Source organism: Hyla sarda, chromosome 7 (genome assembly GCF_029499605.1).
Source record: "Hyla sarda isolate aHylSar1 chromosome 7, aHylSar1.hap1, whole genome shotgun sequence".
Classification (NCBI taxonomy): Eukaryota; Metazoa; Chordata; class Amphibia; order Anura; family Hylidae; genus Hyla; species Hyla sarda.
The window spans coordinates 194,348,125-194,363,565 of NC_079195.1; the positions used below are offsets into that span (position 1 = coordinate 194,348,125).

The following is a 15,441-nucleotide window of genomic DNA, read 5'->3' on the forward strand; positions in this document are numbered from 1 at the left end:
CCAGTGTTCGTTTAAAGCGTCGGGTTCAGTGCCGGAGGCTCATGACATCACAGTCTCACCCCACTCGTGACGTTACAGCCACGCCCCTTCAATGCAAGTCTATATGAGGGGGCATGACATGTCACACCCCCTCCCATAGACTTGCATTGACGAGACGTGGCCATGACATCACAAGTGAGGCATGACTGTGATGTCAAGAGCCTCTGACCCGCATCGCCAGTCATTCAGCATGGAGCTAAGTTCGCTCCGTGCACCGGAAGTCTGGGGTGCCGCAGCAGAGATTGGGGGCGTCCCCATCGGCGGGACCCCCGTGATCAGACATCTTATCCCCTATCCTTTGCATAGGAGATAAGACGTCTAGGGGCGGAGTACCCATTTAAGTGCTATGAGAAAGAAAATTTGTGCCATGCATCACATTTTGATGAGAGAAAACAATGGTTCCTATAAATTCACAATTTGGTGGCTATTTTTGTAATATCTAGTAAACTTCACTGCAATGCATGTATTTCCACTGTTATATAGTAGACATGAAACAGGTTGAGGTCGACCAAGTTTGTCCATGTCATTGAAAGAGGAATTGAATCGTTGGACAAGGAACATTTCTCAAATAGGGACCCTGCAGCAAATACTGTAGAATTACCGGCAATTCTTGAAATCAATGATCCTGGATTATCTTTGATAGTCAACTTAATATTCACTAAGCAGCATGCTTCCATACAAAGTCCAATGTCATATCCTACATGTAACTCACTTTACGTGGATATAAAGGAGACTTTATTGTAGAAATAAGTTATCTCTATGGTAACGGTCATTCCAGCTACAATACAATATGTCTATTCTAAAGTGGGCACAGCTGGTCATGCCTGATATAATATGCTTTCAATTTTCACAATGTGTTGGTGGCCTATCCATTTCCTCTACAGTATTTTTAGCAAAATACCCTAGAATCCAAAGGAATAAAAGTTCATTCGGCCTAAGATAATAATAGAATTAGAACATCATATAAGGAATGAGGTTGCCATCTACTTTTCCCTCCATGCTCTTGAAGCAGTTTTTTTTCCCAAAGTGACTTAATAAAACCTTCCCTTCAGACCCTCAATAATCTCCTTACATTGACAAGACATTAGATTTAACTCTTTAGTTTTTCTTTCCACCACGTTCCCTCATTGCCCATTGCATTTGCCGGGTAACATCTTGGGTAAAATTTCAACCAGAAAAGAACAGCTACAACGTCTCTAGAATTGAATGACTTATCATGTTTATGCATTATATTGCCTATTGTTGTTAATCTAAATTGCGTAATGTTTCATTTTTGCTGTGATGGCACTGCAGGCAAATTCAGTCTTTACATTCTTTAAATTGGTACTCCATTGGAAACTTTTTTTTATTTTTTTTATTTTTTATTTTTTTATCAACTGGTGCCAAACAGATTGGTAAATTACTTCTATTAAAAAAATCTTAATCCTTCCAGTACTTATGAGCTGCTGAATACTACAGAGGAAATTATTTTCTTTCTGGAACACAGAGCTCTCTGCTGACATCATGACCACAGTGCTCTCTGCTGACATCATGACCACAGTGCTCTCTGCTGACACCTCTATCCATTTTAAGAACTGTGCAGAGTAGGAGAAGATCCATATAGAAAACATATGCTGCTCTGAATAGTTCCTAAAATGGACAGAGATGTCAGCAGAGAACACTGTGGTCATGATGTGAACAGAGAGCACTGTGTTCCAAAAAGAAAATAATTTCCTCTGTAGTATTCAGTAGCTAATAAGTACTGAAAGGATTAAGATTTTTTAATAGAAGTAATTTACAAATCTGTTTAACTTTCTGGCACAAGTTGATTTAAAAAAAAAAAAGAAAGAAAAAAAAAATCAGTTTTTCACCGGAGTACCCCTTTAATATCCTACACAGCGCACATCTGATTGTTTGGGTTTATCAGCTTAAAGGGGTACTCCGCCCCTAGACATCTCATCACCTATCCAAAGGATATGGGATAAGATGTCTGATCATGGGGGTCCTGCCACTGTGACCTCTGCGATCTCGGCTGGGGTATCCCAAACATCCGCTGCATGGAGCAAAATTTACTATGTGGCGGATGACTGGCTATGCAGGGTGGAGGCCTGTGATGTCACGGCCATGCCCCGCTTGGGATGTCATGGCCATGCCCCCTCAATGCATGTCTATGTGAGGGTGCTTGACGGCCATCACGCCCCCTCTCATAGACTTACATTGAGGGGGCGCGGCTGTGACGTCACGAGCCTCTGGCACTGCCCCCGGCCCTCTAAACAAACGCCAGGTGCGGCAGGGAGATCGCAAGGGTCCCCAGCAATCAGACATCTTTGCCCCTATCCTTTGGATAGGGGATAAGAAGTCTAGGGGTGGAGTACCCCTTTAAAAGATTGGATTGGAAATAGTGTACTCACCTGTTCTGATCCCCTGCTGACATTTTGATGGTTCCCATCCTCAGCTTTACCTAGTCTCGATCATAACACAAGAAATTAGACACTCAGCCAATCATTGCTTGAGAATGGTCAGTGCATCCAGTGATGGGCTGAGAATCACTGCATCCAGTGATGGGCTGAGTAGTCACTTGTTTAAGATCAAAACCAAGAAGTTCTGAGCAGCAGAATGGTGAAGGATGATTGAGGGAAAAAATGTTTTCCCTTTAGCCCAGCTTTCCCACATTTACATATAAAAAGTAGTCTCTTGACAACTCCTGTATAGGGTGCATGTCTAACAAAAATCAATTGTCTAAAGTTAACAGCCCTTTTAAGGAACAGTGAGAAAATGTATATGTCCAAATAGGTCTGAAAGCATAGTGTTATCATAATTTCATGTCTCTGTGGCATGTCAAATGTTTTGATTTGTTTTTTTAATTATAGCAATGCTTTAAGCCAATAATCCCCAACCCAATCCTCAAGACCCACAAACATTCTGGACTCTTTCAGTTACTGCATTGGAATAGAATAGGGAAAAATTCCAATTCTTGACTGTTGGCGAATCTTCAGGACTGGGTTGGGGACCTCTGTTTTTAAAGGGGTATTTTTTTATTTGACTATGCTACAGGGCTGTAAAGTTAGTGTAGTTCATAATATAGTGTCTGTACCTGTGTGTGACAGTTTTCTCACAATTCTTCTGTGATTTTCACCCCAATATTTATTTTTAACAGAATACAAAATGACTGTTGTCTCATATTTTTCCCAGGTTGCAATGCGGCCGAGACCTGACATCACTAGTCTGCTGATGACAAGGAGTCTGTCTGCTTCAATGGGTGGAGGGATCGCTTGGTGGGAGAGAGATCAATCTGCAACTAATGCAACAGCTGTATGAAAACAACAGGTCTTTTGAATGGATGCAGCTCATTTATGTTTCAATGGGTGGGGTATTTGATGTGTTGGAGGGAGGAAATGGAATTATGGGATTTGTAGGCAAAAAAGAAAAACACAAACAGGAAATACCAGGTCACAAAAAGCTAGCCACAGTGTTATGGTAATCTCACAAGATAGCCATGTATCCCCAAGACAAGCACAGATCCTTCCTAAGCTTGTCCAGGTATGTACTAAAATCACCTTATGGCGGATAACCCCTTTAAGCAAGGAATTAAAAGAAGTATAATTTTCCAACCTATTTCACAGTTCCCTCCTACTCTCTCCTTGCTGTCTGGACAAATATTTTAGAATAACATTTAGAATGAAGATACCAAATTGTCATTGCCTATAAATCCAGTGAAATGTTCTTCTGATAGATATATGTGAAATTGTCCAGTAGTAAGGTCTGTAATGTTAGATTTGATGTGACTTATTTCCAAAGATTAATCAGAAAGATGTCACTGTAAGACTCACGGCAGTAAGCAGGACACTCTCAGAGGTAGTGGATCCGCTGGACCTGTGTGGCAGATGACACGGGCGGTGCCAGGGAGCGGGATCTAAGGTGCTACTGGATTTCTCCAGAGCCCGCCGCAAAGCAGGATGGTCTTGCTGTGGCAGGCGGCACCCAGGTTGCTACCCCTTGCACGACTCGACCACACAGGCGGCTGAAGTAATGCGAGGCACAGAAGGAATTAGGCAAGACGTGGTCTGGAAAGCAGGAGTTCTGGGCTGGCAGCACAGGAGCGTAGTGAGGAACGTGGCAGGTGGCAAGAAGCAAGGTCAAGTCACGAAATGCAAGGGTCTGGAACACAGCAAGGTTAAACAACAAACTCTTTCTCTAGGGCACTGGGGTAACACAGACCAAGCAGGGAGTGATGGGAGGTGCAGATATTTATAAAAAAAAAAAAAAAAACAGTATATGTGCAAACCACAATCACAGGCGGACTGACCCTTTAAATCAGAGTGCTCCGGCGTGCGCGCACCCTAGGAGAGGGGGCACATGCGCCGGCACTGAGGAAGGACAGAGGAAGGAAAAGAGCATGGAAGTGAGCGACGGGCAGGGAGTCGCATGCGGGCGCGTCCCCACCTTCAAAAGTGACGACAACTAGGTCAAGAAGAATAACATTGGAGGCTTTTCCAACCTTTCTTTAATTTATACAAATAAAAAAAAAAATTGAAAGCACAAAATCTAAATTGGCAGTGACCTCTTGTCATTGTTGTGTATATATATTTTTGGAGCTGACAAATATAAATACATTGGGAGGGCACCTTATGTACAAACAGATGGTTAATCTTATGTTCCTCACCATATCAATACTTTTCCGGCTCCTAAATGACTAAAACCGTACACGAGCAACAGATGCTAAGATGCCCAGCTGAACTGTAGGTCACCTCTCCTGTCTAACCATACATACTAACACACTGGGAAAGCTAAAGAACCTGATGGAAGTGAGATGGCCTTCAGAAACTAATGCTGGTCATTTATAAAAGCCAGGATTTAGCAGAGATGGCACAGACAGATTTTTTTTTCCACCCTGAACTTTAATTATTCTCTTTCTTGTAAAGGACACACAAAAATGTCACGCAGGGTCTATGTGGCTTCTGTGTTTCTTTTTAAAGGTCTCGTGTGTCTGTCTTACATATACAGAAGATCTAGCACACCTGGGTCAGAGCACGTAGATTTTAGGGGTGACAGTCAACGCTGAAAATAATTTGTCCGATGATCCGTAAAAGAACTATTTTGATCTATGTATTAAAGACATCGCAGCCATGGCTTTTTAAAAAATTCATTTGCAGTTAATCTTTCAGCAAGATTGACCACATTTTTGGCCCATTAATTGCCACCTCTCTCGTATAGGTCTATTCTGTTATTGTTTGTAAATGGATTCCTACACTAGACCATGACCAGTGAATTTACAATTGTTTCAGTAACTTTTTACCATAATGGAACTTCAGATGGACATTCTCCAAGATGTGCAGGAGGAATGGAATCATCTCAGTGTAATGGAGTGATAAAATAATACTTAACACACAAACATTTCAGCTTCACATCTCTTAAAATTGAAGATATGTTGAATTCTGCAGAACCACTTGACTCGAAGGGCTGGGGATATCATATGTGTGAAAGATACTTCTGGAAATCTTTAAATCCAGCAAGTGTAGCACTAAGTCCTCAAGTTCCATTGAATAGAAGAGTACATAAGATTGGGTGATTAGAGAAATATTATTTAAGACAGTTATGGCATACTCAAGGTATACGCCATTAATATTTATTAGATATGGACAAAAGGACTACTGGCCACCACATATAAGCATAGGCTGAACAAAAAGATGGGGGGGGGGGATTATGGAAACATCTGAGCTTGTAGTGTTCTACTGTGGCCATAAATTAGCCTTCTTAATCAATGGGAGTTATGAAGATCACATAGCTATGTTGTTTCCAAACTTGCGACCAATGTTGTTTTGTTAACATCCATTGACCCTTATTTCAGCTTCACATCTCTTAAAATTGAAGATATGTTGAATTCTGCAGAACCACTTGACTCGAAGGGCTGGGGATATCATATGTGTGAAAGATACTTCTGGAAATCTTTAAATCCAGCAAGTGTAGCACTAAGTCCTCAAGTTCCATTGAATAGAAGAGTACATAAGATTGGGTGATTAGAGCAATATTATTTAAGACAGTTATGGCATACTCAAGGTATACGTCATTAATATTTATTAGATATGGGCAAAAGGACTACTGGCCACCACATATAAGCATAGGCTGAACAAAAAGATGGGGGGGATTATGGAAACATCTGAGCTTGTAGTGTTCTACTGTGGCCATAAATTAGCCTTCTTAATCAATGGGAGTTATGAAGATCACATAGCTATGTTGTTTCCCAAACTTGCGACCAATGTTGTTTTGTTAACATCCATTGACCCTTATCCGTGATATGGAAACAGGAAAACACAGCAAACTGTATAATTCCAGCCACCTCAGGAAGGACAGGAGTTTTGGAGCCCAAATCTGGAGATAGGTGTGGATTTTAGAGGTGAGACCTATACATTTGTAGGCATTTATAATATATATATATATATATATATATATATATATATATATATATATATATATATATATATATTACTAGATAACTTCATTATAGCCAGGAAACACTTGGGATAAATACTAGGCATGTGCACTTAGTGTATTAGTATATTGTATACAAGGAATACTTATTTGTAGCATTTTTTTCAGCCTCTGCTCCTTAGCTGTATGTAGTGTTGTAATTGACTAAAGATTGTGGGCCATCTCATGCTGTGGGCTCTAGGGAGCTGCCCTTATCCTCAGATGATCAGTTTGCCTCTGTTTCAGATGACTGAATGAAGCTTTATAGAATGCGAGACTAAACAAGCTGAAATTCTGCACCACTGACCACATACACGTTCATGTACAATTGGGTACTGTGGGTCAATCTCTCTAAGCTTATATGCATGTTTAAAATAAATTTAAAGTAGTTTTAGGGGAATAATAAAACTTTTTATGATAAACTATAAAGTCAACTTCTTGAAGATGCAATGAAGAAAAAAAAAAAAAAAAAGAATTCCAGCTACAGTGAGACGAACGGGGCTTAAGGAAATGTGAACCTGTATGCTGTTCTTTAGAGACTATCCGTTCAATTTAACAGAAAATGACTATGTTTGAGCAGTGATCTTTCCACTGGTGTAAGGCTCGCTTATTCTTATTCTTGAGAGTTTCGGCTACCAGTGCAGTCTGACTTTCATGTTTGCTTGGAATTTAATCTTTAGTCTTTCCATAGAAAACCTTTTTAAAGGGCTACTCCAGCATAAGGCTATATTTCCCTCCCAGCATAAGCATGGTGTGGGTAAATGGGTGTCCTGTTCCCCCCTCTTAACGGGAGTTCCATTTTCCCGATTCCATTTTCACCACTTCCGATCCTCCTGCTCCCTAGTGTTACCAGCCTATTTACACTGGGGTCGGTATGTGGACCAGAAGTCACTTTTTATATTGCAACTTGCTGAGCGTCTCATAGAGTTATACAGGCAAAGTTATTTCCGGTCCACAATACTTCCACTGTGTGAATCGACAATGCGGTGTGGATAGGAGCCAGCGACATATTGTGAAGACAAAGCACCCGGTAAGAGAGGGGAGCAGGTCAGCCATTTACCCTCATCATGCTTATGTTGAGTGGGGTATATTGCGTGTCACTTTAAAGGGGTACTCCTCTGGAAAATATATATTTTTTAAATCAACTGGTGCCAGAAAGTTAAACAGATTTGTAAATTACTTCTATTTAAAAATCTTAATCCTTTCAGTACTTATCAGCTTCTGTATGTTGTACAGGAAGTTCTTTTCTTTTTGAATTTCCTTTCTGCCTGACCACAGTGCTCTCTGCGGACACCTCTGTCCATTTTAGGAACTGTCCAGAGTAGGAGAAAATCCCCATAGCAAACCTATCCTGCTCTGGACAGTTCCTAAAATGGACAGAGGTGTCAACAGAGAGCACTGTGGTCAGACAGAAAAGAAATTCAAAAAGGAAAGAACTTCCTGTGTAACATGTAGCAGCTGATAAATACTGAAAGGATTAAGATGTTTAAATAGAAGTCATTTACAAATCTGTTTAACTTTCTGGCACCAGTTGATTTAAAGGATAAGGATTTTAAGGATATGTTCACATGGGACTGGAATGCTGCAGATTTGTTGCAAATTTTCTCAAATAACTTCAAAACACAGCCAAGCAGCTGAACAGCTCACCACTATCTTCAGCATGAAGGCACCTGTGCATGGAGAGGTAGGGGGCAGGCAGCTCAAATAGAATATATGCAGACAGAGGATATCCAGCGGCCCGGTGTGTTCGGCTAAAAAATAACTTATATTAACAAATCTTCATAAAATCTTACTTTCAATGTCTGGAAGTTGGACTTACTGTGTTTGCCAATGAGGAAGTCAAAATCTGCAACCAATCTATAACAATTCTGCAGGAAATCCACTAATTTGCAGAATTTCAGTCCCATGAGAACATATCCCTAATACATAATTTTCTCCAGAGTTGTTAAAAGTGAAAGCTAAATGATCCCATCAACAAACAAGGCTAGTGTTTGTACATAGTTAATCTCTATCCATTGTCTCAGACTGCATTAATCCTATAACAGTTCTCAAAAGAGGATAAACTGTATACATCGTATTCTTTAGAGACTAACACCTGCAGAAAAATAGACCTTGAGAAACAAAATGACTCTAGTGAGAGAAAAATGCAGTAAAAAGGTCTTTAGACAACCTAAATCATTAACATTGAGCATGGAAGATGTCAATTGGAAAACACGAAGGCCTACAAAGCTTCCTTTTCTTTATTGAGCCCTGTTTGAGATACAAATATTTGAAAACACATGGCCACAGGTCGGTTATAAATCACCTTATGGCACATTCAAACAAAACGGACTTTACTTGCCAAATGGCTTAGAAAATAACCAATAATGTTTTGTCATGCTCAACAGTGCATAATGAGTTCAACCTGTGTCCATTGATAGAATGTATTTACTAAATGCCAATACTGGCTTCTCTTGACCTTGAAGAAACCATACTATCTCTCTGCTAGGCTTCAGAAACTCAATTCAACATAGGCTCTATTCTTAAGACAGTCACTCAATGGGCGGCCTTTGTTTCCCTGGTACAGATCTGCATTCACTACCAGGTCTACATACAAATTAAATAAACTAAATTGCATCGGGGACTACAATGCTCCTCTTTTCGTGTTGTCTTAAGCCCATACACACAAAAGACCTGGATATTCATAATCACACACTAAACCTTGTGTCCACACAGACACACTCAGAATGTGTACTTATTGAAAACATCAACACACAATGGTCACTGGAAAGTCTTATATTTTCTTGTGCTTTTTGTCAGTTTTTGCAAATTTATGACCTTTATCATGAATGACTAAGCTCCATTAACCCTCTTTGTACCAGATGAAGCACACTTTTTGTAAATGTCACTGGTGACAGTAAATAAGGCTTTTTAGGAGATAGTTGTACTGTTAGGTTACACTAACAGTTAGTTGTATATGTACCCCATTTTTTCCTCAGTAGGTCATATATACTTTAATTTCACACTTTAAAAAAAAAAATCCTTATACTACATTTTTGTGTTTTCTCTTTATGTGAATTTTTTGTTCGGGTTATCTTGATACATCAGACTGTAAAATTCTCAAGTGGTCTTCCATGTTCATAGACAGGGAATTAAAAGGTGATGGGTTTTGTCGGTTTATCTGAATATGGCTTTGGCCGTGACATTTTCTACAGTTTTGTTGCCTCTATGGACCTATCACAGCTGGCAATGACCAGGGCACACTTGGCTTGCCCTACTGAGTAGCATACACCAGAACTCAACAAGTCACTTGAGATTGGGCATTTTCCTCTCACAAACAAATTTGATGGTATTGACTAGGTTGACTTGATGTTTTCTTGGCATCCTTTTAACCATCAAGATATTGCAGACCCAAGAATACAGACGTGGTTTGAGAAACTGACTTCGCAAAAGGAAGACATTGTACATTAATGATGGGCCTTATGTTTTAAAGGGGCAAATATATCCAATAGCTGAACTTCTAGCTGCAGAGCTTTGTTGTCTCATAGGTGGAGCCATTAGGAAGTTGACTGCTTAATAAAGCAAGTTGGGCCTGTATTCTTCCCACCTCATTGCTGCTCATCTTCAGCCGGTGTCGCAGTAAGCAGCTAAACAGATCCAGTTTACGGGCACCTGGTGGTGATAAGAAATTCACACGCTTTCTCAGCTCTTGCATTTCTAGCAGTGCTATTTCTCTGGACCCTGGTTGGTCTATTTGTTGCGCTAAGCCCCTAATGGCTTCTGGGTCAAAAGGTACACTGTAACCAAAAGCATGAAGACCATCAATGCGAACATACTCAGGATCTTCTAATTTGTCATCCAAAGTCTGTTTGTCTGTCCATTCTGCAGAATCCTCCTCTCCTTCTTCTTCTTCTTCTTCCAAAGGATTGCTTCTCATGTAAAAGTGGACAGTCTCAAAAAATGACCGCCAGCGGTGGCCTAGTATTAAAGTCCAGTTCTGACAACGGTCTCCGTTTTCCATGTCCCAAGTTTTCTCCCAACTTGGGTAACCTTGTTCTCCAGCAGGCAGCAACCAGCTTTCTGAGTGGCTCCCTCCAAAGGGATTCACATAAACGGTTACTTGAGGGTCTCTTGTCCCATTGCCGGCAAGACAGAGACGCATTGAAAGTCCTAGAAGTAAATGCAGCTGCCTAGGCCAGTGTTTGTTGCTCTTGCAGGTCAGGAGCATACGCTTCCTACCACCCATTTGGAACCACATGCCTAGCCGCAGATCTCCAGAGATAAAGAATGCTGGAGCTCTCAAGCGTCCATCTCTTTTAAGAAGCAAGTACTTTACTTCTAAGTCCTGCAAAGTACCTTCTGTCCCAAGATAAGGTTCTGAGGACTCAGGCACTGAAGGCACGCACAGGCCTTGAGCTGTTAATGTGTATCCAGGGTTGCAACTGGCACATTGGGTAGGATGAACTGTTGAGCAGAGGGAACACAAAGGGCCAGGTCCCTGTATGCATGGAATGTTTTCCTGGCAATTGGGATGTTGGAGAGTACAGGTGCAGCTGTGAGATGCCTCCAGAAATGTGCCAGGCACAAGTGATGCACTACAGTAGAGAAGGGACTGGATATGGTGCCACCAATAAGAAATGGGTCTGGGGAAAAACAAAAACATAAAATCAATGAAACAAGAAAGAACAACATTGAACATTGTGCACATTATATTGGTTTACATGCATTGTTTCCCATAACCTGATAAGCTTCAATTGTTAGTTTATAAATCAAATCTTTTCCTCAGTAAATCACATATTTGTAATGCCAAAGTAAATGACAAGATAGATTACTGTATACCTACAAGCATTACAGCCAATTTGTTCTTTAGAAGATGGATAACATTTATCATAAAAATTTTGGATACTGTTGAGTGCATGATATCGTAGCATAAAGACTTTTTAAGTTTTGAAAACTTTTGGATTTCTCACTAGGGCCCAGTGAGATTTTCATCAGACAGTGCCAGTGTAATGTGATATTTTGTTATTGTTTTACATATTTATATATTACATTTTATATTTTATAATCTGAATTAAAAAACAATTTCTGAGTAAACGCTGTTATATCTATTATTGCCCACACCATTATGCACCATTGGTGAGGTCCTATAGGCATAAGCTATAGTTTTTCATTACTTTTTAAGTTTTCCCTTGAAATCCAACAACCTTTACACATAAGATAATTTTATATAACATATTTTCATAACTAATGTTGGTAATACGTTACACTAGTATGTAATTATCCCAAATGTTGTTGCCCTTTTCCACAATCTCCCCCATTCATTCACACAAAAAAATATATATATATATATACATTTTGAAATTGTAGCATTTGCTGAGATTTATAGATGGAAACAATATAAAATGTTTGATAGCCAAAGGACTTCTCAAAAGAGAGGTTTGTGGATATCTAGTGACTATGCAGTAACATAGTGTACAAAGTGGTAATCCCCCTTTTTAATGAATGCCCAGGCTGTCTGCTTTAAAAAACAAAGCTGGACATACTGTCCATGCTTGCCCGCTGCCTCTGGCAATGTGTCTCTCAATCTCCGGTGCTGTCCTTCTGCAGGTGGTTGGGGTCAACACATCAATTGTCGCTCAGACAGTAACTGGCTGCAGTGATGTCTAGCTTCAGCCTATGATTGGCTGAGTGGCAATGTGATTTATAGGGCCCCAAAACCAGGAAGAGCTGTGGGGCCAAGACCGGGGCAGGGTCAATCAATCGCTAAGTGATCACTAGGACCAATGTTTTCCCATACACTAATCTATAAATAAAACATTACCTTTCTTAGGTGCCTTTGAACAGATTGAAAACCTCAACCCACCGGTCTCATTGGTATAAACCAAGACAATATAAAATGAAAGCACATGCATACGATATAGCCCCCCCCCCCCCCCGACATTTCACTACACACAGTGCCTTTAACAAGGATCAAGGTGGGACATCCCTGCGGCCAGTGATTTAGTTGCCATTGACATATTGACCTCCTAATACCAGTAAGGGGAAAGCACCGGAGACTGGGAGATGCATTACCAGAGACAGCAGGGGAACATGAAAGGTATGTACAGCTACATGAATATTTGCCTCTAGTTTCCAGCACAGTAATTGATCTCTGCTCTTTTGCATTTTCCATAAGGGAAAAACAGTAAACGCCCATTGGCATCAATTGAGAGCGCAACTAACACCTATGAAAGCCATGTGTCTTATTATATGTAAGGACGCTGTATCAGAAATGATCAAACCGAATACTCTGACAATAACTTCTCCTCTGGATGTTATATACAATCTTGTGCAAATACATATTTACCAGACATCCATGCATATTATTTCTAGGTGGGATACAGAAGCTGGAGGAGAATATCAAGGGTCTATACTATATATTCATTGTGCACCATGCTTCTACTCTGACCCAGTGTTCATTGGCCTTCGACCAAAAAATACAGCTTTTACCTATTATTAACATGTTCCAGACTCTAGCTAATTTATTATTCTTTATTTTTTTTTATCTTAGGACCCACTTATACTCTGGAATAAGGGGTACTGGGAGAATGTAATATAAACAACATGGATGTACTGTATAACAAGGTAAGATAATAAATGGTTCCTCAATGAGAAATCAAAATGACCAGTCAATGGAAGTTTCCTTCAATTTAGTCCATATCTAAAAGCAAATCTCATCATTAGAAGAGAAGAGAACTGTTCAATAGTTTTACAATGCACCAGCATTATTAAAATATTAATTCCTGAATATAATGCATATATCTGGCTAGAACAATATGCATGTCTGGGCTTATCAAATGTTGAGCCTTAGGGTCTGTAATTAAAGAGAAATTAGGTTCGACCAGGCGCTTACGCTGTGAAGACCAGATGCCTGAGAACAGCTTCCTCCTTCACGAAAATTGTGTAGAAGGCGTCCGGTGCTCGCCAAAGTGGATTTATGTGTTTACTCCAGTAATTAAAGTAGCTATGCCTCTTTAAAGGTTAGTTTTGAGATAAATATAGCAGCCAAACTAATTAAATATAACAATGTTAACATGAAAGGTTGCATTTCATTTAATTTCTTTGCAAATAAGGTGCACATTCAGTTTTTCAAAGCTGTCGAAAATGGAAAGGTTGTAAAACATGTAAATATGAAGCTTAAAAAACAAACCAAAAAAAACATAGTGAGTTATGACACATGGCCCGTTGTGACCTCTCAAGGGTGGCAAGTAATATATGTCATATCAATAAATACAATGGATATGAAGATGAAAAACAGGCTGGTTTAATTGTTGATAATGAAAATAGATTTAGTCGTTTTCGAAAGCCAACCGAGAGTTTCCTCCAAAAAGGAAAAATAACTTTTCTGTAGATATTTTTTTTTGGGGGGGGGGGGGGGGGTTACTGTTTATAATAAATGTCTGTTAGCAAGAGGTCCGACCACTGGGACCTCCCGAGATCTCCAGAATGGGGTCCCGTTTCTCCCTGAGTGGTGTATCAGCATGTGCTCCAAGCACTGTCTATGGGGGCACTGGAAATACCTGAGTACGGCACTAATGTTTCTCAAGCACTCCCCCATGACTCCCCTAATTAGACATGGATAAGTTTTAAAATATTTGAGTACCCCTGTAAAAGGGTACTCCACTGGCCAGCATTCGGAACTAAATGTTCCAAACACTGTTTTCATGCTACGGGGGTCGACCACACCCCTGTGACATCATGATCATGCCCCCTCAATGCTATCCTATGGGAGGGGGCGTGACTGACCCCCACAGTGCGAAAACAGCATTCAGAACATTTAGTTCCAAACGCTGGCCAGTGGAGTGCCCCTTTAATAGTAAAACTGTCTCATATTAGCCAAACCACATTAAAGGGGTAATCTAGGATTTATAAAACAGAGCTTATTTTTAAAACTGCACCACACCAGTCCTCAGGTTGTGTGTGGTATGACAACTTGGCTCTATTCAGCCTCAATAGAACTGAGCTGCAATACGACACACAACCTGGTTAGCTCTATTTTTTAATCCTAGATAAAGGCGCCTTGTTAGACAACCAATGTCCTGCTCTTTACTGTTAAAGCTGTCTCTTTTTCCCTATAGAGCATTTTCTAAAAGTAAAGCTGAAATTACACGTTGATTCTGGGCTCTCAACTCTGTTGCAGACAAAATCACTGTATACAGTATAGTCCCAGCCTAAGTCTTCATATGCCAACTTGATCTCTTCAGTGAGAAATATTGTACTTTCCACTGTCAGAATACAGAGGCTCTAAAGAGTTAAAATAGGACTATTGTGGATTTTATACCACAAACATGAGAGCAAGAAGTCAATAAACCTATAGGTAAGATGTTGGAGCAGAATATTTTGGAGAAGAACGACAAGTAGATGTGGCCCATGGTCAAAACAAGGAACTAGTTGCTGCCAACCATCACCACTGTTTTATGTAATTCACATACATTTATATATCTCTACTTATTCTCTATTCTTTCTACATGGAAGTTTTTTTAAGGTTCTGTTATTGACCATTATTGCATTTTTCGCTCCGACTGATAAGTGGCCCATAACTACTAAGTAAATACACCATGAAGAATAAGACTTGGATAATGGATGTTGACCCAATTGATATCCCCAAGTAAATATAGGAGACAGATAATAAGTACATTTATGGGTTTGAAAAGAATAGGTGAAGTTACAGTATAACCTAATTCTTAGTCTTTTGTCCATAGGCTGTGTCTGCCATTGCAGGTCACCACCATTCAAGTGAATTCAATGCCCTGCAAAGCCTAATGGAATAAGCGAATAAAAAGTAATCTTTCTTTTCCAATGTTATACAATGATATCTTTCATGTTTAATGTATATTTTTCATTAGAAAAGTATAGATTTTGTCTGAGGGGGACTTCACATTGTATTTCGAGTCAACTCATTTTCTATATAGCTGTGCCAGCTCCTTTTCCACTGAC

The 15,441-nt window shown here is 39.9% G+C and overlaps 1 protein-coding gene and 1 long non-coding RNA gene across 3 annotated transcripts in view; one reads left to right on the plus strand and one right to left on the minus strand.

Annotated features, from left to right (window-relative positions):
* The first annotated feature begins 1,905 nt into the window (after positions 1-1,905).
* Positions 1,906-15,301, plus strand: LOC130282964 (uncharacterized). The gene is made up of 3 exons (XR_008846569.1): positions 1,906-3,345; positions 13,016-13,089; positions 15,207-15,301. It is a non-coding gene; the product is annotated as an uncharacterized LOC130282964 (long non-coding RNA).
* BRINP2 (BMP/retinoic acid inducible neural specific 2) overlaps positions 9,247-15,441 on the minus strand; it is a 361,798-nt gene continuing 355,603 nt past the window's right edge. For both annotated transcript variants that reach the window (XM_056532001.1, XM_056532002.1), the window contains exon 8: positions 9,247-11,108. In XM_056532001.1, coding sequence (XP_056387976.1) covers positions 9,986-11,108 — 1,123 coding nt within the window. In that variant the 3' untranslated portion in view covers positions 9,247-9,985. The remainder of the gene's footprint in view (positions 11,109-15,441) is intronic.